The 24,140-nt window shown below is 32.7% G+C and overlaps 2 protein-coding genes and 1 long non-coding RNA gene across 3 annotated transcripts; 2 read left to right on the top strand and 1 right to left on the bottom strand.

Annotated features, from left to right (window-relative positions):
* Nucleotides 1–1,181: 1,181 nt before the first annotated feature.
* On the top strand, nucleotides 1,182–5,804 carry LOC120166756 (protein MID1-COMPLEMENTING ACTIVITY 1-like). The gene is made up of 8 exons (XM_039175966.1): nucleotides 1,182–1,328; nucleotides 1,440–1,868; nucleotides 2,948–3,354; nucleotides 3,779–3,888; nucleotides 4,172–4,243; nucleotides 4,559–4,665; nucleotides 5,054–5,147; nucleotides 5,691–5,804. Exons 2-8 carry the CDS (start codon nucleotides 1,461–1,463, stop codon nucleotides 5,741–5,743), a joined length of 1,251 nt encoding a protein of 416 aa, XP_039031897.1. The 5' UTR covers nucleotides 1,182–1,328; nucleotides 1,440–1,460; the 3' UTR covers nucleotides 5,744–5,804.
* An 11,250-nt stretch (nucleotides 5,805–17,054) lies between these two features.
* On the top strand, nucleotides 17,055–17,817 carry LOC120166761 (UPF0434 protein Mmar10_2939-like). The gene is made up of 3 exons (XM_039175970.1): nucleotides 17,055–17,295; nucleotides 17,389–17,443; nucleotides 17,600–17,817. The coding sequence occupies exons 1-3, from the start codon at nucleotides 17,195–17,197 to the stop codon at nucleotides 17,693–17,695; spliced, it is 252 nt and encodes an 83-aa protein (XP_039031901.1). The 5' UTR covers nucleotides 17,055–17,194; the 3' UTR covers nucleotides 17,696–17,817.
* A 1,927-nt stretch (nucleotides 17,818–19,744) lies between these two features.
* Nucleotides 19,745–20,155, bottom strand: LOC120166781. The gene is made up of 3 exons (XR_005519965.1): nucleotides 20,073–20,155; nucleotides 19,924–20,000; nucleotides 19,745–19,852 (listed from the first exon to the last, which is right to left on the bottom strand). It is a non-coding gene; the product is annotated as an uncharacterized LOC120166781 (long non-coding RNA).
* Nucleotides 20,156–24,140: the final 3,985 nt, after the last annotated feature.

Genomic DNA, 24,140 nt, shown 5'->3' with positions numbered 1-24,140 from the left:
CTAGCATATGCGATGGTTGGGTATGCTTTTCTTTTTAGGTGGAATATCACCCCGTGACATTCATCTGTATATTTTATTTCAGCTTGCCCGAGAACATTCATTATTCCTATTAGGATACTAAAATCCGAATATAGACTGAATTAAAGAATCGAATTCAAATACTTTACCCTAATAACGTCCTATTGTCAGGATACCATTTATGTACTTTACCCTAATAACAATGACCTGCAAACCAAACGACGCGTGAACTACTAGTCAGGTAATTTGATCACGTCGCGTGTTAAGGAAAAAGCAAAATCTTTTATCAAAGAAAACTACCAGCTAAATCAACCAACTTTGTTAATCTCCAAAATAGACCCTTCATCTTTAAATAACACTTCCATGCAATCCTCAAGTGACAACTAACATTGCTTCCAATGTTTTCTTGTTGGGAGAGGAGTATTGTCAATCGTGTTTCCACCGCCTAACATTCATTACCCATACAATTCTAACTAATGTTGTAAACTGACGGATCCAAAATTTTAAGAACGAGGTCCAAAATTTTAATTTTCTTTTCTTAAAAACAATGGGTATGCAAGATTTTTTATTTTTTCTATTTTTCTTTAACATATTAAATTGAATTTCACTTTTTTTCCTTAAATAATGGGATGCACTTGACCCCCTAAGGAGCTTAGTGCATCCGCCCCCGGCTTTAGAATGAAGTCGAATTTATCATATCATTAATTTATTTATAATTTATTAATATAAATTTATCTATAATGATAATGTATAATTATATATACTTCTAATTTAATTAATAACAATGCACGAATCAAACGATCTTAGTGATTAAAGAATTATTTTTATCCTGTTAAAATTCTTTAATCATATACTATCTTCTTTTATAGTGATTATATATAATCTTATATTCACTCCAAATTAATCAAAAAAGAAGTAGATAATAACATTATTACTATAACAATTTTGTTAATGGAAAAGTGAGATTGTGAAGGTTATAAATAATTCATTTTGTTAAAATTTAAATGGACATTCACATTCCATGATTCTACAAACAAACTTAAATGCATGAAGATAAAAATACATAATAGTTTCTAATTTGATTATCTCAGCTGAGGCACGAGCTCGTCAAAAGAAGTCAGAGAGAGAGAGATTATATATTATAGTTGTTGCTCTGCTTACTCTGTGCAAAGCAATGGCCGTTAGTTCCTCAATTTAATGCACCTCTTCTCCTAAATCCTCACTCCTTCTCTTCTTGAAGATATAAAACGAAAGCAGAATGAATTTAATAAATTAATTAAAGCAAGAGAAAAAGTCCCGCTCAGAAGCAGGTGTGTGTCTCGGCGCATTCTCTCTAATTTTCTTTCTTTTTACTATAATGCAATTTCTGGCTCTGAAGAAATATGTAAACGATCTTCATCACAGTTCATAATGGGTTTCAGATTTGATTAAAGAGGAAAAGGATGGCATCTTGGGAACATTTTGGAGAACTTGCAAATGTAGCCCAGCTCGCAGGATTTGATGCAGTGCGGTTAATAGCAATGATCGTCAAAGCAGCAAGCACTGCCCGAATGCATAAGAAGAACTGCAGGCAATTCGCAAATCATCTCAAGTTGATTGGTAACTTGCTGGAGCAGCTCAAGATCTCGGAGCTTAAGAGGTATCCCGAGACACGTGAGCCGTTGGATCAACTGGAGGATGCATTAAGGAGGGCTTACGTATTGGTACATAGTTGTCAGGATAGGAGCTATCTCTATCTCCTGGCCATGGGGTGGAACATCGTATATCAGTTTAGGAAAGCCCAGAATGAAATTGATCAGTATTTGAAGATTGTTCCTCTTATCACTCTTGTGGATAATGCTCGAGTCAGGGTATTTATTCGCTTTTCTTATTGTTGTTTTGATATTTACCCCTTTTTATTTTATTTTTCCTTATTTGCATGACTCTCGAAACAATTTTGAAATGATGTTTGGGGTTGGAATTGGTACTTGAAAATGAAGGTAAGCTTTAGAAATGCATGTATGATTCCTTTATTGAAATTCAGTGCTGTAAATACTATTGTCTTGTTGAAATTCAGTGCTGTAAATACTATTGTCTTCTTATGGATCTCTCCATAGCTTTTGTTTCTTTGTTTGGCCATTGTAAATCAAGGGATGATTTTTGATTCCTTGCTACAATGGTCAACCATCGAAAACCGACTAATTTACATTTTAATATCTGGTTCTTCATTAGCTTGGGGAGGGTTGAGATAGGTAGTGGAGAAGGCAAAATAGGGTGGGACCAGGGATTTAAATAGAAGTCTGTTATCGGAATAGTGATTGTTATATAGTGGTAAAGGTGATGTCCAATACCATTATTGCACGACTTAGATACCGCAATTGCGATTGCCGCAACCGCGATAAACACAACGCAATAAAAAACGAGACTGTAACCGCAATTTAAATCCCTAGGTGGGACAAACTTCATACCTTCAGTCATATGTCCTTTTGAATTCCTTTGATATTTAAATTTTTTGGAAGGATAGGCGATCATATATGTTTTCCTCCCTATTAATTCTTTTCTAGTTAATTAACGTTCCTTCCCTTCAGCCACTTGTTCTTCTATCTTCCCCTGTTTTTTTAATGAAAATCTAAACCATTCAGGCCCGATATCAGCTTCTCTAAAGATGAATCCATCGGCCAAATAGTTTGTACACGGCTTCTGATTTTGTCAAGGAAGGATACAGGTCAAGCCTTTACTGCCAAGAAAATGTACTGAATTATATAGAACTTTTTGTGCAGATAAAAAATGTTGTATTGGAAGATTTGGATATGTTTCTTTCCAGAAATATCATTGGAAAATAATTAATCAATGGGATTACTGAAGGGACTAAAATCTCCAGTGGTTGGACAGTATTTTTAATCTTTAGTTTGCCTGCTTTACTAATTTTTAAGTTCTCTCAAACCTGCAGGAGAGACTAGAAGTTATTGAGAAAGATCAACATGAGTACACACTGGATGAAGAGGACAGGAGAGTGCAGGATGTTATACTGAAACCAGATCCGTCGACAAATGATGCCTTGATTTTGAAAAAAACTCTTTCTTGCTCATATCCAAACATGTGTTTTAATGAAGCACTTCGTAAGGAAAATGAAAAGCTTCAACTGGAGCTACAACTATCGCAAGCCAATTATGATGTTCAGCAGTGTGAAGTAATCCAGCGTTTGCTTGATGTGACAGAGGTTGCGGCTATAACTTCTATTCCAGATAAGAGTTCATCCATGAAAGTAGAGCGTAATTTCTCAGATGCCAATAGTGAGAAAGGTCATTCATATAATGAAAACTCTCCTAAGAAACCTGGTTCACGCACTACTTCTAGGTTAGTTTTCCTTACATTTATAGTCTTGTGTTGTTAAAATATAATTGTAGTTATACTCAAAACAACTTCCCATGTAGCAATATCCTTTGCAACCTTTCCCCTTTTCCATTGGCCTTATACCTCGAGTTGAAAGCTGATGTATGCATATATTAAGAAAGTACAAAAAGCTTTTTGAACTGCCATTGTAATTAAAAATGATAACTAATTTGCCTTCATTCTTTTGATAAAGTTAAAACTTTGGTCATAATTTTTAGTTGCCAACAACTTGATCCCTTTCATTCTCAAGGAATTTGGCATTTGAATTACAGTCTTGGTGTATTCAAGTCCACGAGCTTTTGAATATACACCCATGGTTTACGTACTTCATGTGCTCGGAGCTTAAATTCGGATTCTAAAAGTTGTATGTGCGTACCTTTTTTCTCAGAAATACATCTTCAGTTTCATCAGGACATGATCTGCTCTCTAACAGAGGTTCGCATCAATGTGGCGAATGGCATGCAGATTTGCTCGGTTGTTGCTCAGAACCATATCTATGTAAGTCTTTCTTACATCATTGTTGCCCCATTTTTGTATGAAATGCCTACCTTCTACTCTGTTAGACTCTGTAGAAGTTACAAATTATACCTTGAGATAGCTAAGCTCCAAGAAAAGGGATAGGAACATTTATTTTAAATATGGATTTATGTTTCTTTTGCAGTTATGGAGGAAAAGAGGAACACAATTTTTAATAAGATTTGTAGGACAAACTTCTCATGCAGAACTGACCAGTATTTGCTGTCATGCATCTGGTCTCCTAAGCCACATTTTTTGGTTGCAGGTATAAAGACATTCTTTTGTCCTTGTGCTACATTTTCAAAGATTGCTACTGTGGCAAGGAACAGACATATGTGTAAGTATTTTGGATTATATTTTAATTCGTAATTATGTTTTACTTGCTTAGGTAAAATTCTTTTTGATCTTCATTTGTGCAAGAATTTGATTTGTTTAGTTCAGTTTACCCTGATAATAAGGATGCATGTGCATTTCCATATTGCTTGGGATGTATATATAACAGGATAAGTCCATTAATGGTTTTCCTTAGGAAAGGAAATTACCTTCTCTCTTGATGTCTTACCACAGAAAAGTGTTATACAAACAGCAACGCCTTTGGATTTTTTCTTTGATTTTGGTATTATTTCGAAGCTAACATAGAAACTTTCTTCAGCTTCCGCAGAAGCATGCAATGAACTGATGGCATATTCACTGATATTGTCATGCTGTTGCTACACATGCTGTGTTAGAAGGAAACTACGGAAGGCATTGAACATTACGGTATTTTCTCTTCCAATGAAAGAGTAATCTTCTTTTGCAAAGTATGAAACTCTGAGTTACAAGTCTCGGCTATTTTTAGTGCCATGCATGCAAGTAGAGATGCTTTTATGTTGTGTTCATTAGCTTATAGACTATAGTCCATTATCCCGAGTATTCTAATTTGATTGTAGCCATTAGTCATCATCACGAGTATATGATTTTGAGCTGTCTGAACATGAATAGCATATCAGATGATGCACTGCCATTTGAAATTATATACCTCCATGTGATTAACTGATGATTACTTCCTCCACACTTATTTTTGGTGTAAGGCTAGAAAGTTGCCATCTTAATTGAATTGGGTTTCCGTAATATGCTCTACTTTTTCTTTCTTTCTTTCTTTCGGCAGGGTGGATTTATTGATGATTTCCTCTCACATTTGATGTGTTGCTGTTGTGCCCTTGTTCAAGAATGGCGAGAAGTACAAGTACGTGGGGCTTATGGTATGTCCTATATACATATTTATGCATGGTCAAAATATCCAAATCCCACCTTATAATAAGATTATTCAAACAAAAAAAAAAGTTCGAGGTGAGGTTTAGGAAAGATTTTTATGGGACGGAGGTAGTACTTTATAATCACTCGAATTATTAAAAAAATAGGGAAAAAGCGTGAAAGGAGTAGATAAAGAGAGAGTTTGGAGAACAGTGAGGGAGGAAAAATATGAAGAAAAAAAAGAGAAGAGTTATTTTATAGACAAAATTTTGTGTTTAAGGATTATAGATGGTAATTTATCTTGAGTCGGGTCAGATCGAAAAAAATTATTCTAAATTTGATTATGCTAGGACCTTGACTATATTCTTCATAAGACTCATCTCGATTGACCTAAATCCTAGTTTCAAGAGAGAGAAAATATCTTGTAAGATCGAATCACATCAAAATTGATAGAATTAAGTTAGTTTGAACATTAGTACAGCATAATGCTTGTGATAACCGTGGTCTGGTTTCATGGTACAATAAACATGAGAATTCACATGAACTTTCAGGTTTAGAGAAGACTAAAACAAGCCCTCCACCATCACAATTTATGGAATCGTAAGTATCAGGTCAGGGAAGTGTTGATTTTTTAGGAGGTTTTAACACTAACCTCAGTTAGTCGCCGTTGTGAAATTGGAACTGTACTAGAATATATTGGCTTTGAACCTACATATATGTAAATTAGTCCAATTAATTGGGAAGATTCTTCACTTCATGTTGTATCGTACACTGATTTTTTTATGGTGGTTTTGATTTAACCGTGTATTAAAAAGTTGTTTATATTTTGAGTCGGAATCACGACCTATAAAAAAAAGTGCATTTGAACATTTAAATCTATGAGATCTTTTAAACCATTTCTTTGTTTTTTGGTGGAAAAATAGTTCAAATTTTAATAAAATTATGAAATTTGTTATAAGAACAAGAGAAATACATATCACACTATAAGAGGGAAAACATTTTCCCCCCCCATATGTTGCATTGTTTTTTTTTTTTTTTGAGTAACCCTTATGTTTTTTGAATGTCATTATATGACTAAACACATATCAATGTATCATGTGGGATCGACCCGATAAATATAACCATTAGAGCAAACTAATCCTATATCTATTAAAGCTCTCGCTGGTCCCTTTATTATTTGGATCATTGAACAAAGCTCTAGATCTTAAAGAAGCCAAAACCTAAATCAACCATTTATAATAAAATTAGTTATTTGCATTGATTAAAACTACTTATAATATAATGATTCATTTGTATACTTTGTGATAATTTAGTGACCTATAGTTAAGGGGGACATGAGTCAGGTAATTAGGTTTTTTTTTAATTCGAATCTGATTAGAAAAATTAAAAAATTTCCATTTAAATTTGACTTGATTTGATATTTTGTTATTTTTTCATCTAACCTCAATTTGATCAGAAATTTAAGTTAAGATCCACCTCAACCTAATCTAAGATAAATATTTCTCCCTATTCTTTTTTTTATTAATTTGGTGCAAGTATAATATAATATTTGTTCAAATAACACTCTTAACCATTTGACATTAAACGCTCACAGTCCTCGTATTCCTAGTACTCAAACTAGAACACCTTAAGGAATAACAACAATTCATTTACCACTGAGGTCGCTTAGTTTGTGTGCCCTATTCTTATTCTAAAAAATAGTAAAGTATATATATATAGAAAGAGAGAAATTATAATAATTATATCTAGTTTTTATTTGATGAGAAGTAATATATATATCATTATAATAATTGTTCCTAAATATAAAAGAGATGATTATACTATTATCTTGAGTTAGAATAAGTCAAATATTTTTCAACTTAAACTCGAACATGCAAGACCAACTTTATCTTTATAAACTTAACTCGACTTGAACATGATTATTATTTTGAAAATGGTCCTATATGATCATATCATGTCAGATCAAAACTCTTTAAATTCGAGTGATTCCATCCATGCATGTAGTATAATTTATTATTATTATTATAAACAAATTATATATATATGAGATTATTATTTGACACACTAACTATATACAAATTATTTTGTATAATTTATCTTTTTAATCTTAATTTTTAATTATAAAACCCTAAATTTTACTCTCTAAATTCTAGTTTATAAACATATATTCTAAACTAGGATTGTAAATGAGACAAAACATATCGCGAGTTATTCTAGTTTAACTTGATTCAAGTTTGGTCAACATGAATCGAATGGATTCAACTCAACCTCAAATTCAACTCAAGTTCTTAATGAGCCGAAGCGAATTATTTAATACTCGACTAAAAAAATATTAAAATTTAAAATTTAAATTAAATTCTTAATAATATTAACATTTACATGTTATCTTTTTTAAAAGTACAATATAAAATTTTCATGTTATTAAGGTTCGAGCTTGAATTCGAGTTTGGATGGAGCTTGAGTTTAAGCTTTAATTGAGCTAAGTCTGAGAATGTTTTGAGTTCGAGTCTAGCTTGAAATTTTAAGCTTGTGAGATTTCGAGTCGGATATCAAGTAGCTTGTGGGCCTTTTTTTAGAAAAAAATATAAGCTTGTGAGCTTTCGAATCATATATCAAGTAACTTGTGCGCATTTTTTAGAAAAAAAATATAAGCTCATGAGGTCGCGAGCTTCAATTTTTTATTTTGAGTTCTAATCGAGCTTAAAAATTTTAAAATTATAAACTTATGAGTCGAGTAAAACTGAACATTAAATATTTTAAATCGAGTTGAACTCAACAATACTCAGACTCGAGTCATTTCAACCTTATTCTAAACTATAAACTTAAACACTTAAATCATAAATTTATGGGTAAAGTACGTATTTAGGACATAAACTATCAATTTTAGTACCTAAAGTTTCAATTTTTTTAGAATCATGCTTAACATTTTATTCTCATTTCATTTTAATACCCTTCCATTAAAAGTTTAATGCGTTTAGTACCTAAACTATCAATTTTGGTCATTTTAGTACCTAAACTTTTATTCTTTTCAAAACTTAGTGTTAAATTTTGAACTGGGTACTAAAATGAAACATAAACTATAATTTTTAACGGCATATACTAAAATGAACCAAAAACTAAACTTTAGGCATGGTTTTGAAAAAATCAAAAATTTAAATACTAAAAAGAATCAAAACTAATAGTTTAGATATTAAACTCATAATTTACCCTAAATTTGTATATCCTACTATAGTAATTTTGCGTAGGCCATGAGGACAATTTAAGGGGAAAATCCCAAGTTTGGTTATGCTTGCTATTCACAACAACTCGTGTCAATAATTAATTGGCTGAAGATGCTCCACGTGGATGATTTAAACCATCTTATCAAGATAACCCGCCCTCTATTTAAGAGTAAACTCGTCGACTAGGAGGACTCCCGCCCTCCCCCTAAAAAAACCAATTAGTTCAATTTCTTACTTTTAATCTATTGGGGAATTGATAGCAAAAGATATGTCAGGTAGGAAGATCACTTTGAAGAGCTCCAAAGGTGAATCATTCGAGGTCGACGAGGCGGTGGCTTTGGAATCTCAAAACCATGAAGCATATTGTTGCAAATTAGTGAAACTTACTATCATAGTTGTTGAATTAGTCTTTGCTGAAAAAATCTATTCTGTTTGAAGTTTTCCTTTTATTTAGGAAGCTAATGTTATTTTTCTTTTATTTAGGAGTTAGTGGCTTTTATTTAGGCAAATAAACTCTGAAGACACGTTTGTGTTAGTTGAGATATTTTAGTGCATTTTTTAGTATTTATAAAGTTGTAATTGTTGTTTGATTTATTCATTGAGTAATAAAAGTTCAATTTCAAAGGATCTTCTCTGCTTTCTCTTTGGCTGCTTCTTGTCTTTATATTTGTTTCATGGTACCAGAGCCATGTTGCTTATTAAATGTTTGATTTTATTACTCAATAAAGATGAATGGTGGAAGCAATGTCTTTGTAGACAAGCTTGTTGGTAACAATTATAGTTACTGGAAGCTATGCATGAAAGCTTATCTACAAGGGTAGGATTTGTGGGATCTTATCTCTGGTGATGAAGCTGTAATTCCAGGAGATACACCATAGAATGCTGAGTTGCGAAGGAAGTGGAAGATTAAGTGCCGCAAAGCTTTGTTTGCTTTACGAATATCGATCAGTCAGGAGTACATAGAGCACGTTTGTGATGTGAAGTCGCCAAAGCAAGTGTGGGAGACATTTGAAAGGTTGTTCACTCAAAAGAACACAATAAGGATGCAATATTTGGAGAACGAACTTGTTGGGATGACTCAACACAATATTTTAGTTTCAAAATATTTTATGAAACTTAAAACCTTGTGTTATGAAATTTTAGAATTTGATACATATGATCCGGTGAGTGAAGCTCGTTTACGTCATTATCTTATCTGCAGATTGCGGAAAGAGTTTATGCCCTTTATCTCTTTTTTACAAGGGTGGCAAACCAACCTTCTATTATTGAGCTGGAGAATCTGCTCTCAAATCAGGAAGCATTGGTGAAACAAATTGGCAGCAACAACAAGCTATCTCCCTCTCAAGTGGATGATGTTCTTTACACAAAAGAAAAAGTAAAAAGCAATTATTCCTCCAAGCATGCTTCAGGTGACAACAAGCAATTCAAAACTAAATGGCAGTTCGGAGGTAATTCCAAAAATTGTTATAGTTGTGGAAAGCTGGGACACTTAAAGCGTGATTTTCGTGTGAATGTGGTGTGTAATCGGTGCAGGAAATCAGGCCATATTAAACAAATTTGTCGTGTAAATCTCACGGGAGCAAATGTTAGCCATGAAACTAGTAAGTTTAAACAACTCAAGTAGGAGCAATGCTTATCCATTGAAGTTGTTGAACAACCTGTTATTGTGAATTCTGTTGTGCAACAAACCAATGCAGAACCATATGCTAATGCTTCCATAGACTATAGCAAGGATTGAATTATTGATTCTGGTTGCTCTCATCATACAACGAGACATGATTTTTTACTCTCTAATGTTTGTCTGCATTATGGAAACATAGCTATTGTTACAGCTGATAATTCATTACATCCTATCGTGAACGAAAGACAATTTAATGTCAAGAAAAATATTTCCAATGCTGGTGGCGTTTCTCTCGAAGATGTTTATCATGTTCTAGGCTTAAAGAAGAATCTTGCTTCAGTTTCTCAGATTGCTGATTCTGGGTGGTATGTTCTTTTTGGTCCAGATGATGTGAAAATTATTTCCAATATAAAACACCTTTAAGATGATGTTTTATTAATGGAAAAAGAAAAGAGTCACTCTATGTATTGTCTACAAGTGATGTATATGTGGAAAAGATAGGTCAGAATGCAAGTGCAACACTTTGGCATGCTCGGTTAGGCCATGTTGGTTATCAATTGCTGCAGAATATCTCTACAAAGAAGCTTCTTGATGGTGTTCCTCTTTTTAAAGAAATTTATCAAGATGTGGTTTATCCTGGTTGCCAATATGGAAAATCGCATCGTCTTCCTTTCCCGAATTCGAAAAATAAAGCTATTGCTACACTACAACTGATACATTCAAATCTGATGGGGCCAACTAGAATACCCAGTTACAACGGTTTTCATTATGTAATGGTTCTTGTGGGCGACTTTTCTCGGTTCACTTGGGTGTTTTTCTTGGAATACAAAAGTGAGACTTTCTTCAAGTTATTCAGTTCAAGGAGCATGTGGAGAAAGAATTTGGGCTGTCTATAAAGTGTCTACACACCAATAATGGTGGAGAAAACATGTCTGATCAATTCCTAAATTATTGCAGAGAATATGATATTCGGCGTCAAATGACTTGTCCAGAACTCCACAGCAAAATGGAGTTGTTGAGCGCAAATTGTCACATCTCACATCCATGTGCTTGTCATGGTTGCATGCAAAGAACCTTCCAAGAGAGCTATGGGCAGCAACTATTTAATCAGCTTGTCATGTCATAAATCATCTACCTCCGTATCCAGGGACAAAATCATCTTCTTCTGAAGCACTATACCATCACAAACCCAATGTGAGTTATTTTTGAGTTTTGGCTCAGTTTGTTATGTCTATGTTTCAAAAACTAATCGAACTAAACTTGACCCAAGGGCAAGGCGTTGTATTTTTGTTGGTTATGACACTCATAGGAAAGGATGGAGTTGTATGGATCCAGAAACAAAGAAAGTTGTTGTTTCTCGTGATGTGGTGTTTGATGAAGTTTCATCACATCAGATTGATGCATATACAAATAGAGGCACAACTGATCTTTTCCATTTTTTTTGTGACAATGCATCTAGTGAAAAGGGGAGCAATATTACTCCTTCTGGAGAAAATATTCAACAAGATGAGATTATAGGGACTACTATTCGGGGGTCCTCTAGGCAAAGAAAGCAACCTAATTATTTAACTGATTATGAAGTTCAGTTAAATCACTGCTCTATTGTGTCATGTTTTCTTATGGGAGAATCATATGTTAATGAACCTAAGTTTTACAATGAAGCTAAAGGTATTTTTAAATGGGAAGAAGCAATGTGGGAGGAAATATCAGCTTTGAACAAGAACTGCACATCAGAGCTTATTCCGAAGCCAAAGAATATTGAATTAGTTACTTGCAAATAGGTTTACAAGTTGAAGAAAAGGGTTGATGGCACTATCGACATGTATAAAGCTCATCTTGTTGCTCGTGGTTTTTCTCCGCAATATGGTTTAGATTACGAGGAAACTTTTAGTCATGTTGCTAAAATGGTGACGATTCGAATAATTATATCACTGGCTACTTACAAAGGCTGGAAATTGTGGCAATTAGACGTGAAGAAAGCATTTATTTATGGAGAGTTGGATAGAGATATCTTTATGGAGCAACCACATGGATTAATTTCTAAGGAGTTTCCTGATTATGTGTGCCACTCAAGAAGGCTTTGTATGGCCTCAAACAAGCTCCACGTGCTTGGTATGGTAAAATCGCTCAATACCTTGATTTTTGTGGTTTCAAGTCTTCAATTGCATATTCAAGTTTATTTGTTAAGAAAACATATGCAGTGTGCACAATGCTCCTTCTTTATGTGGATGACATGATCATTACTGGTGATGAAAATATTGAAATAACTCGTCTTCGAGATGCTATGTCTCTTCGATTTGAAATGAAGAGTTTGGGAGAGGTTAGTTTTTTTCTTGGCTTGGAGGTTAAAAGGTCAGATGGATATTTTCTCTCTCAAAGAGGATATGCATCAAGTTTACTGAATTGTTTTCGTATGGGGGAGTCAAAAGCAATGACTACTCCCATGGAACCTTGCTTGAAGTTAACTAAAGATGAATGAAAACTATTGGAAAATGCAACACTTTTCCGACAGCTTGTTGGTAGTTTATTCTATTTAACTATCACAAGGCCTGATATTTTATATTTTGTAGGAGTCATCTATCAGTTTATGGAAAAACCATGTGAGAGCCATTTAACTGCAACAAAGAGGATTCTTCGCTATGTAAAAAAACACTATGAATTTTGGGTTATTGTATATACAGCATGTATCATTTTTTCTGACTGGTTTTGTAGATGCAAACTGGGCTGGTGATGTGAATGATTGTCGCTCCACAACAGGGTATTGTTTTAATACAGGTTTAGCAGTAGTCTCATGGTGCAGCAAAAAGAAAACTAATGTTGCTCTTTCAAGTTGTGAAGCTGAATATTTAGCAGCTACTATGGCCACTCAAGAGTATATTTGGCTTAAGAGGCTTATTCAAGAAATGTTCTTTGTCTTGGATTATGCAGTTCTCATTCACTGTGATAATGAAAGTGCAATTAAGCTTGTTGGAAATCCAGTGTTTCATGCCCGCACAAAACACATTGAAACACATTATCATTTCGTTCGAGAAAAGGTTTTGACTCAGGACATTCAGCTGCAGAAAATACGAACTGAAGAGAAAGTTGCTGATATATTTACCAAAGCACTTGGCAAAGGAAATTTTGAAGTGTTTCGAAGTGCTCTTGGTGTTGTTGACAGTAAATTTGCATTAAGGGGGAGTGTTGCAAATTAGTGAAACTTACTGTCATAGTTGTTGAATTAGTCTTTACTGAAAAAGTCTATTCTGTTGAAGTTTTCCTTTTATTTAGGAAGGTGATGTTAGTTTACTTTTATTTAGGAGTTAGTGGCTTTTATTCTTTAAGTGACTTCTATGTTATTGCATGATCAGCTTGTTCATACAAATACCATTTCACCAAATGATGTTCTTTATATCTGTTCCTTAATCTTTGGTTTTTGAGGTGAATGGGCCTGCTTCTCTAAGTCTTCTTCTTTCTCCATGTTCATTATTCTTTTTCAATATTCTGCCCCCATACCAAACAAAGCCCTAGAACTAACATGAGTGGAGCAGAGAATCAGATATCTTAACTCCTCTACTGAGTTGAGCTTTGAGCGAATGGTCTCTGTTCATATTTGTTTATTAGCTTATTCATGTTTGGTTTGACGAAGAGTGGGAGAATAAGGTTGGCGTTGCCGAGAGAAAAAGAAACAAATTTATATTTTTCAATTTGGATTGAGTACTTACACTTTTCTCATTTGTTGACAGAGATTTTATAAGAAGTAAAATAAACAAACAAACAACAATATTATTAAAAATATTATAACGAAACAACTCATAAATCATAATGAACATAGATGATTTGTTAAATAAATTTTAAATTAATATAAGAAAATTTTGTCCAAAGAATGTTGTTGATGGAAATAAAAATGGATTTTGTCAATAGGTGATTTTTCACTCCTTTTGATTTAGATGGATAATTGCACCTGGTGATGATGCAACAATTGATTAATAAAATCTAAACGAAAAAGAACATAGATTATTTATTAAATAAATTTTAAATTGATATGAGAAAATTGATTAGTAAAAATTGTTATAGTTGTTTATATATTAACTTTTTAGTTTTAGTGTTAGATTTTGGACCATGATGGCTACTCACATGCAGACAAACTAAATAGATATATATATTTGATAGTATATCATAGATCAAGTGAAGTTGTTATATGTCACATCATGAGATTATAGTTGGTTGGAGGATATACAATTTCAGAGATTTCGAAGAATTTTTAAGGACATGAAACGCAGGAGTGTATCTTGATGTAAACTTTTAGTGTTAGTGTCAGGTGTATGATTGTGATGGCTACTCGTATGTGTCATAACGTTTTTTAAACGAAGTGCCCTTTTTAAAAGAAAATCCAAGTTACGATTTATTTTGAAATTTTTGGATTAATTTGATTTGAAGTCATCATTGACCTTTAGGTTAGATAGGTCGAATATCTATAATCGTTTTTAAAATAATTTTAAGAAAAATCATTTTCAAAGTCAACAATTGGTATGCGTTTTATCAAAAACTCATTTTAAAGGGTTCGTGAGTCGATTACGTGTGAGAAAAGATTAGTACTCACAATGTCCTAAATTGGTATCTAATCGCTTATACGTTGTCGTAATAGTAAAAGTTGCATATTCAAATCTATATTTAAAACGTGATCCTTTTACTTTGAAAAAAAAAACCAACGAGATTTGACTTAGAAGTTTATCCTATTTATTTTTCAAATAAGATCATGTTGCCTCTTTATTTATGAAAACAAAACTAATCATGATTCAAACATAAATGCGTCAGAAAGTAGAATAAAATAGTAAAGCATGTTAATTAAAGAATTAATGCACACAATTATTAATAATATTAAGAGAAAATCTATTTAGAGAAAATAAATAAATATAAAGTCAAACAAAAACATTTACAGAATATTGAATAAATAATTAAAACTATAGCATCTATTTAAAATATAATACGTATACACACATGGACATATACAAGAGATATGAGGGGCCTAAATGCTAACATTCAAATGTGATGGGTTGGAATGCAAAATAATAAAAATTTACCAAACTATGCAAATGAGTGACTAAATGAAAAAACAACTTTAAACGAAAAATTTTAAACATGACAAAAATCAAAGATCCCAAAGTAAATATCATACAATACAGGTACTTGAATCTAAAAAAAAAAACTATAAATAACATACATGGCTAAAATGAAAGATGCAAAAATAAGGTATCAAATGTATAAAACAACAAAACATAAACAAACAAGCAAAAAGGGACTAAAATGAAAAACAAACAAGTTTAAAACCCAAATCATAAGTATTAATAAAATTCATTAATGTACAAGAAAGGATCAAAATCAAATAAAGTGAACATAAAAAGCTAGAAACATGAAAATAAAAATTCCATTCATAAGGGGGAGCCCTTAGCATGCAAATTATTTGATGAACCTGAATCACCACGTCATCCATTGTCTCAACCAATAAAACTCGTATATGTCAGAGTAACTTCTAAATAACAATAAACTCCTTATTTACAAGTAGGAAATAGGTGAAGATTCACCTTGAAAAAAAATGAAATGGATAAATTTTATTGGTTAAGACCACAGATGACATGGTGAATCAGATCAATCTAATAATTTTTTCAAGGGAAAACCTCTCGTTCTCTTCTTCTCTTCGAACATAGGGAAAACTCTCAAACTTTTTGTGAGAAGCTAAATGAGATCACCTCTTTTTTAAATTCCAAACTTACAACAAACTCCAAAACTCATAGAAACCAACATGTAAAAGTATATTTCTTAAAGAAAATACATTTAAAAAGTTTTTTTTAAAATAATATATTTAAAAAACATTTTTTTCTAAAAACAATCCCCTACTATTCATCTCAGATTAAGGTTTATTTTCAGATTAAGGGCTATTAGTTTTAGAGATTGAGTTTTAGGCATTAGAGATTTAAGTTTAGAAATTTAGGAATTTTGAGGTTTGAGATGATAACAATGATGATGATCGATCATTGGGTGGCTAACAACAAATAGATGATCAATCGACGATGGATGGGTGATCGGAGAAGACCGGCTACCGGAGCAAAGGGATTAGAATAAGAAATTTTATGAATTGTAGGGTATTTTGTGTAAAAAAGAAAAGTTTAGGGTTTTTATAATAATAATAATATTTTGAAGTTAAATGATCATCCAGCTCAGTTGGTAGAGCACAAGGCTTTTAACCTTGGGGTCGTGGGATCGAGTCCCACAGAGGGTATTTCATAATTTGGAGGTCTCCTACGGAAGCTGCTCTCAACCTGGCGTTGGGAGTAGCCAACTATTTTACCTCCCCCTTATCCCATTACATATGGGAATAAGGATCAACTAATTTAATAATATTTTGAAGTATTTTTCAAAAATAAAATTTTTAAAATTACCAGAGAGTGACATATGTTACTTAACAATGAAATTTCACGGCTTACATCCTAAGCACCTAAAATGATACCAATTGTAACGTTAGACACAAGAATTCAAAAATAGTTTAGGCATCAATTCGTGAAAATCGGTATAGTTTAGGTATTAATTTTATAATTAAGCCATAAACATAATATAAAATTTTCATCCAACGTGCTGATTTACAAGTGATTCTTGCATCTATATCATTACCTCCTCAACTTCTTCAACAAGCTCTAGAAGAACATAAATTTTAGGCATGTAGTCAAGTTTGTCTTATACCAAATTTATTGATCATTTGGCAAGAACAATTTTATCGTTTGTTAACACCAACTAAAGGGAATAATGGCACCTTCTCCTCTAACCCTGAATTGCAGTGCCCTAAGAATCATTGCTATTCCAGCAAACAAAGATTTCGATCTAATCTAATGTACAAAACAAATGATTATAATAATTAAAAGATTATTGTTATTTTTAGAGATTTTAAGTTTGATTACGTCTATAAAAATATTTGGACGTTTATTATTAAATAAATTTTTTTTAAATATATACTATTTTATAATAATCTCAAATTATTAAAAAATCGATATGGTACATCCTGCATAGCAGAGCTACATAACCCATATATCATCCACGAACCCAATTCCAAACAGCCCTCCGCCCCACCAGAACCCAAAAGCAAACTAGACCCGAAGCTCACGCAAACCATTGAGTGCTGTGAGGACCTGTACCATCGCTAGTATCGCACGAGCTCAAAGTGAAGGCAAAAAGGGGGAAAATGGTGAGATTAACCAACTGGCTACTAAAAGATGCAGGAACCGGACTTAGCAAAACTCTTTCGGAGATCCTCGTATGTCCACTCTCTAAACAAACTCTAAGGTGCTCTCTCCTTCGCTTTCCCTTCCCTTTTACGATGCTTCTGTTTCCTGACTTTGTTTCTTTTGGTTGGTTGATTGATTGCTACTGGGACAGGGTTTGTGAGGAATCGACTTCTCTTATCAGTGATTCTGTTGGGGTCTCTTTTCCCGTGAGCTATATTCCCATTTCCCCCTTTTTGATTTCGATTGTTTGAACTTGGTTGCAATTCCACCTTTTTATTGACATCAAAGCCCTATACAATTTCTGGGTATATGCTAGATGTATAAATGGGGCTGTAACTTATGTTTATATGTGGTTTTATTAGATAAAGGATGGGATCCCATGTTTGGTGCCGACCGACGGGAAGATGCTTGATAAAGATAACGCTCCTCAGGACTCAGCTGCAACAAATAAGGAATAGGAAAGGGAGTTGAGATCCTTTTATCTTGTTATTTATTATTGTAAACTGCTGCTTCATCTTACTCGAATTGCATTTTCGAATGGAGAATCGTTCTTGGGATTTAGAAATTATGATTGGTGTTCCTCAAAGCTACATGAATGAGCATACAAGCATATTGTCTGTACTAGTGTTATCTAATTCATGGTTCACGGAATCGGTACGGGATCACAATTAGTTAGTTTCACCGTTTACGGTTTGTTGGAGGTGGTTTTGTTTGGAACAGATTTTGGGGTCATGATTCGTTGGGTGGGATAATTTGGTGATGACCGATTCATTTTATAGATTAGAAATGGATTTTTCTCCTCCCATTGTTTAATTGAACGAAGAGTTGTGCAAACACTGCAACTTAAATTTATTTTCTTCCGATGCCTCTTTCTGTTTTCTTATTATCGACTTTGTTTGCTTTTGCTGTGTTGGGTTTTCGGTACGCCAATTTGATCGTTCCAGCATGCCTTCCTTAACGAAGGAACAGGAACAAATCCCGAATGAGTTCAAACAAGATTCATGGGGTGGGGGGTGAATTAGGTAACACTGGTATGCTCATTTGAAGTCTTATGGGGTCATCTTTTAGTGCTATCTTTATGTACGGTAGCTTATCTTGAAAACATTTCTGCCTGTAAACTGCACTAGAAATCAGCCAGGTTTCCCAAGGGCTGAAAAAGATTCATGCTGTATGCAGTCGGTTACATTTCATCTTTTATTGCTTCCTTAGAAGCATGGTTGTCCAATCCACTTTACGATGTTGTTGCCATTCGGGTTTGAATCTTTGGAATAAATCCGATTACTGGAAGCTGTTTACACTTATCAGTCGATCAAGTGGCATGCATAACTGTTATGTTAGCTTCTATTGAAACAATTTCAGCTGTACATCAACCACTCACTGACCTGGGTTTTCAAAGGCGCGCCTCGGCGCTATACGAATGGCGCCGGGCTCAGCGCCTGCGCGCTTATGGAAGGTTTTTTTTCTTTTTTCTTTCAGAATTTAATATTTTAATAAATAATAATAAAAGAAATAGAAGAAGGCTGCAGAAGACCGACGAAAGAAAACAGAAAAGAAGGCAGTGGATCTCTCTCGAAAACGATCAGGTGCCACAGTCTTAATAAATAATAATAAAATTGATTCATGTAATATATATAATTAATTTAAAATATTAAAATATTAAATAAAATAAAATTTAGTAATCAAATTTATTAAATATAAAATTTAATTTTTATAATAACTTAGAGTTATATAAGATAATAAAATTAATTTGTAATATTTAAAAATAAATAAAATTATTGAATATAAATTATTGTTCCATGATGACCATATAATTGTCCTATATCCATGTTTTCTTATCAAAATTAAGATATTTACTCTATGTTGAAATACTTTAGAAACTAGGGTAAACGAGTCTTGACACTTTAATGAAAGGAAAGGGTGTGAAGAGATAAGTATTTTAGGAGTGAATTAGTGGGTAATGGGTGTGAATGTACTCTAGAATAAATTATCTAACTTATTAACATAAAAAGTGCGCATCTCCTATGAAAGGTGCGTGCCTGCGCCTTACGCCTAGACTCCAGAAACCTTTTACGTCTCGATGCGCCTAGCGTCTTTATAAACCAAGGTTGCTTCCTTTGCTAGCTTGAAGAACCTCTCCATCTGTAGGAAGAAGAAGATTATATATATATGGTGACAAAATTAGTCTCCAGCATTTGTTCAATTACTTTGATTTCTAACCTTTAGTATTTTAGTCTAAATATTTCAATTTTTATTAAAATAACAGGGATGAAAATTGTTACTTGGCTAACAATTAACGTATACCACTCTAGTGAAGTGACATATGATATGTCATTAATTAAGCAAGTGTGAAAATATTATATCAATAACATTCATTGACTGTTAGTTAACTGGTAGTTTTCATCTAGTAATTGATATTTAGATAAAAACTTAAAACGCTAAAGATCAAAATGCTAAGAAATAAAGACTAAAATGATCATTTAACAAACGATAGATGTCAAAGAAAGATTGGGTTACTGTTAAAAGGAAAGCATGGACGGATCTATTTTTCCTCAAAATGGAGCCGTTAACGTAAGCGTGCGCTTTTTAGAAAGCGGAGAGGCACCACCTGCGCGTAACTTACAAAGCAAGGGCAGAATGTCAACTACTGTATTACTAATTCACGAATCCTTGATTTGATCAGCCTTACCTGTTCTTGCTCTCTCTTAGTCTTGCATTCTCTTCCATAAGATGTGAAACTTCAATCTCCAACTCATTGGTGTAAGCCTGCATATAAAAAGGATGATCAATTTCAAGATTAATGACGCTTTCAATAACCGAAGAAAACAAGGTGCTTACCTGTTTCCTAGCTCTTGATCGAGCTGCAGATTCACGGTTCTTGATCATACGCCTGTGCCGGCGATCCCATCGGATTCTTGGACCCTTTTATTATCAGAAGGTGGTGAGGCTACAACATCAAATGGACAGTTATCGTGTATAGAAGCAAGGTTAATGTCTTTCCATACCTCTTCCTTATTTTGGGGTCTATGGGTTTGGAGGTAGATATGAAGCAGTATGAAGTGAAGTTAATTACTAGTTCCCAGAAGTAGTGGAACTCAGTTTAAGACCAAAAAAGAGAGGATTTCGAGGGAGAGTGATAATGGAAAAAGAATATTTGTACTAAGAAGCTGCCTCCACTTCAATGACGAACGTGGAATGCTTTTAGGCATTGGTTTGTCCCATTTGGTCGTTCAAAAGTGTGCAAACTGGAGCCACGTCCCTGTAACTTGCTCCAAATTGGGTTGGGTTAAAATTTTGGGTAAATTATTCTTTTAGTACCTAAGATGTCAATTTTGGTTTGAGTACATAAATTTTTAATTTTTCAAAATCATACCCAAAATTTAGTTTTTGTTTCATTCAGTACCCTACAGATAAAAACTTTAGATTTTATTTCATTTTAGTATCCCGTTCAAAATTTAACGTTAAGTTTTGAAAAAAATTTGAAAGTGTAGGTACTAAAACGAACCAAAATTGATAGTTTAGGTACTAAAAACATTTAGTTTTTAAAGGCGAGTCGCTAAAATAAAATGAAAACTAAACGTTAGATATGGTTTTAAAACAATTAAAAGTTTAGGCACTAAAACTGATAGTTTAGGTACTAAATGTGTAATTTACCTTAAAATTTTCAACTCATTTTGATTTTGATTAATTTTAAATTCAAGTCGTTTTAAATTTCAACTATTTTTTAGGTAAATTAGCTATTTTGTCACTGTAACATCCCAAACTACGGGTTAGCGACTAAACTGTAAAACTTCAGAATTTGGTGATTAAAGTAGAAAAGTTGAATAGTTCAATGACTTAATTGAAAATATTTCCCGAAGGGTTGTTAGTAATTATTAAAAGAATTAAAGGGCAAAATGATCATTTGAATTGGAAATGATAAGATAATGATATATATGGGGATAAGGTTGAGAGATTTCTCCAGAAATATCTTCCTTCTTCTTCTTCTTCTTCATACGTGAGAGAGAGAGTCAAGCAAAGGTAAGTTTTCTGATTTGTTGATTATTTGTTGATTTTAAGTATGGGTTAGTGATACTTAAGTTTAAGGAAAGCTTAAGCTGTCTTAAAATCAAAAGATGAAGAAGTTATGAGAGATTATAGATAAGAAGTTTCTAAATGAATTTCTGAAAAAAAGTTGATAAAAGAACTTTGAGATTGAATTTGACTTGTCATATAGGAGAATAAGAAGTAATAAGTGTTAGAATTAAGTTTGGATAACATGGAAAATTTGATGTGATTCTTAACTTTAAGAATTTGAATGAAGTAAGGGATATAATAAAGTGTTAGAATGATAGAAGTTAGTTAAAATGGTTGTAGTTGAGTTTGGTGGTATGAAAGGAGTTTTGTATGAGGAAATTCAGTGAAGAGTTAATGAATTTTCGAGTGAAAAAGTATGTTTTGGGCAGAGTGTATCGATACCCTATGTATGTGTACCGATACCCTCTTGAACAAAAATTCCCAGAATGTAATAAGGGTACCAATACCTTAAGGAGTGTATCTATACCCCTAAATAAAAAAGTGAATATGGGTCTATTAAATTCGTTTAAGTTATTAGCATCAAATTACAAGGTGTAGATATCTGATATGTATAAATGTATGATTGTGTAGATATCAAGCACAAACAAGTTCTGAAACGACTACAAAGTTAGGATCAATCCAAAGAGAAAAATCATAGAAGTGGATTTGGATATATAAAGTGTCAAGGTGAGTGCATTTTATTTTGATATAGAATTATATGGAAATTGGACTTGTGATAAGTCTATTTCCTATAATTATAGTACATGAAGTTGTAAATATAAGCATGTGAATAATATGATTTGTATGATGTATGAATTCATGAGTAAAGACATGTGTGAATATGATTTGTATGCATTATATGTCATGTGAACATAAGAGGACAGAAAATAAATTATATGATATGAGATAAGTGAAGGTATGCGTATATGATATATGTATGAAATAAGATATATATGATTATATGAGATATATGAGAAAAGGTACATGTGACAAGTGAATTATATGGAAATGATCTACTTGTAATTGAACTACGTGACTATGTGATTCTTATGTGTGCATGAATACATGAATACATGAAAACATGTATATGTTATTATATATGACATGATCTATATGAATATGTAAAATTGTGAGATAAGTTATATGACATTGATATACGGACTATATGAAGGTATGTATATGAGTACATGTATAAGTTTATATGTTATTCTATATGCTATGTGATGTATATATGAACATATATGAACAAGATATGACATACGTACATGAACAAATGAGAAATGATGTAAGCCATATGAAACAATCTACGTGATTACATGAATACGTGATTATATGCACTTGTGATATTTTTTATATAACATGAACCTATGTGATTATGTGAATAGGTGATATATGTTATATGATATGAGATAGATGGTTACAAATACATGTGGTATGTGACAGAAGAGAAGAAATATGTGATCATAAGAGCAATGATATGACTCACAATAATAGTGCCTATGTTATGTAATATGAGAGCTAAGGGTATAGTTGGCATGCCAATAGTCGAGGGTTACCTATGTCTTTCGGGACATATGGACATGATTACCTATGTTCTTCGGGACATATAGACAGGATTACCTATGTTCTTCGGGACATATGGACAATTTACCTATGTTCTTCGGGACATATGGACAATTTACCTATGTTCTTCGAGACATATGGACAGTTTATTAAACGAGTTGTGGTGACAGTATATGTGTGCACAACCTCAGTGTACTCACATACCTTAAGTTCTCAATACTATACATGGGTTAATGCATGGTCCTATAAAGGATATCAAAAGTATTTGCATTATTATATGATATCGTGTTATTATTGTTTACACTGAATGATATGGGTACATGGTCTAATAAAGAGATAATAACAAATACAATATATGTTATATATATATATGCTTTTGGTGATATGAAATGTTTCACATGAATTATATGATGTTATATGTGTTTCTTTGTGAAATTATATATATGTGTTATATGATACACATAAATGATAAGTATAAGATCATATGATAAAAGAGTTAATGATAATGATGTTGATGTTGATAATGATAGTATATGTACATGTATACATTCTGTTATATGAAATGTTCTATGATTTCTATTATGTGTTTTATATGCCTCACTAAGTTAATGACTTAGCATGTGATTGTTTTACACGTAGGTTCAGAGAAGAGGAAGATTGATAAAAGTTATGCAAGACATGTCAGTTTCTCCTTTCCAAAGATCAGATCATAAAAGAAATGAATAGTTTGTATTTTGTAATACTGATTGTGGTTGGCATGTAAATAAAGGTTTGAATCCGATATGTTCTAATCGGTTTTGTAAAATCATATGATTGAGTTTTGTAATGTTTTAAACGTATTTATGTAAATGATAACTTTATAGTGATGAAATGTTAAGTTTTTATGAGTTTTATATATGTTGGCCGGAATTACTGTAGCAGAGTATCGATACACCATAGCAGGGTATCGATACCCCTGTAGTATTCTGGAAACTTTTTTAGCATCGGTACTATTCACGATAATGTTCATTAATGTTCATGGTACTATTCATACAGTATAGTACTATTCATAAAAACATTTTTGCCTTAAATTTTTTTATAATGAAACATAATTCAACAGTATATGATCGTATTTTATTCATATAAGTTTAAATGTTCTATTATTTTGTAAGAATATTGTTTTAAAAAGTCAATATGACATCTCAGACTCGTATCCAGGTTGGGTACGGGTTGGGGTGTTACAGTCACCAGCCTATTATTTAGTTTTTGTTTTGGTTATCCAACTATTTTTTCAAAGGCATGATATCA

Source organism: Hibiscus syriacus, unplaced genomic scaffold (genome assembly GCF_006381635.1).
Source record: "Hibiscus syriacus cultivar Baekdansim isolate YM2019G1 unplaced genomic scaffold, ASM638163v2 tig00111644_pilon, whole genome shotgun sequence".
NCBI classification, from domain to species: Eukaryota; Viridiplantae; Streptophyta; class Magnoliopsida; order Malvales; family Malvaceae; genus Hibiscus; species Hibiscus syriacus.
Note: the sequence above shows the minus strand (reverse complement) of the source record. Positions and strands in the feature narration are given on the sequence as shown.

What these genes read in the sequence shown, in the direction of transcription:
- LOC120166756 (XM_039175966.1), top strand. Translation starts at nt 1,461, where the DNA reads ATGGCATCTTGGGAACATTTTGGAGAACTTGCAAATGTAGCCCAGCTC. An exon ending in TTGCTCAGAACCATATCTAT is followed by an intron (nt 3,889 to 4,171) that starts GTAAGTCTTTCT and finishes TTTTGGTTGCAG; the next exon opens with GTATAAAGACATTCTTTTGT. An exon ending in GGAAGGCATTGAACATTACG is followed by an intron (nt 4,666 to 5,053) that starts GTATTTTCTCTT and finishes TTCTTTCGGCAG; the next exon opens with GGTGGATTTATTGATGATTT.
- LOC120166761 (XM_039175970.1), top strand. Translation starts at nt 17,195, where the DNA reads ATGGTGAGATTAACCAACTGGCTACTAAAAGATGCAGGAACCGGACTT. An exon ending in CTCTCTAAACAAACTCTAAG is followed by an intron (nt 17,296 to 17,388) that starts GTGCTCTCTCCT and finishes CTACTGGGACAG; the next exon opens with GGTTTGTGAGGAATCGACTT. An exon ending in CTGTTGGGGTCTCTTTTCCC is followed by an intron (nt 17,444 to 17,599) that starts GTGAGCTATATT and finishes TGGTTTTATTAG; the next exon opens with ATAAAGGATGGGATCCCATG.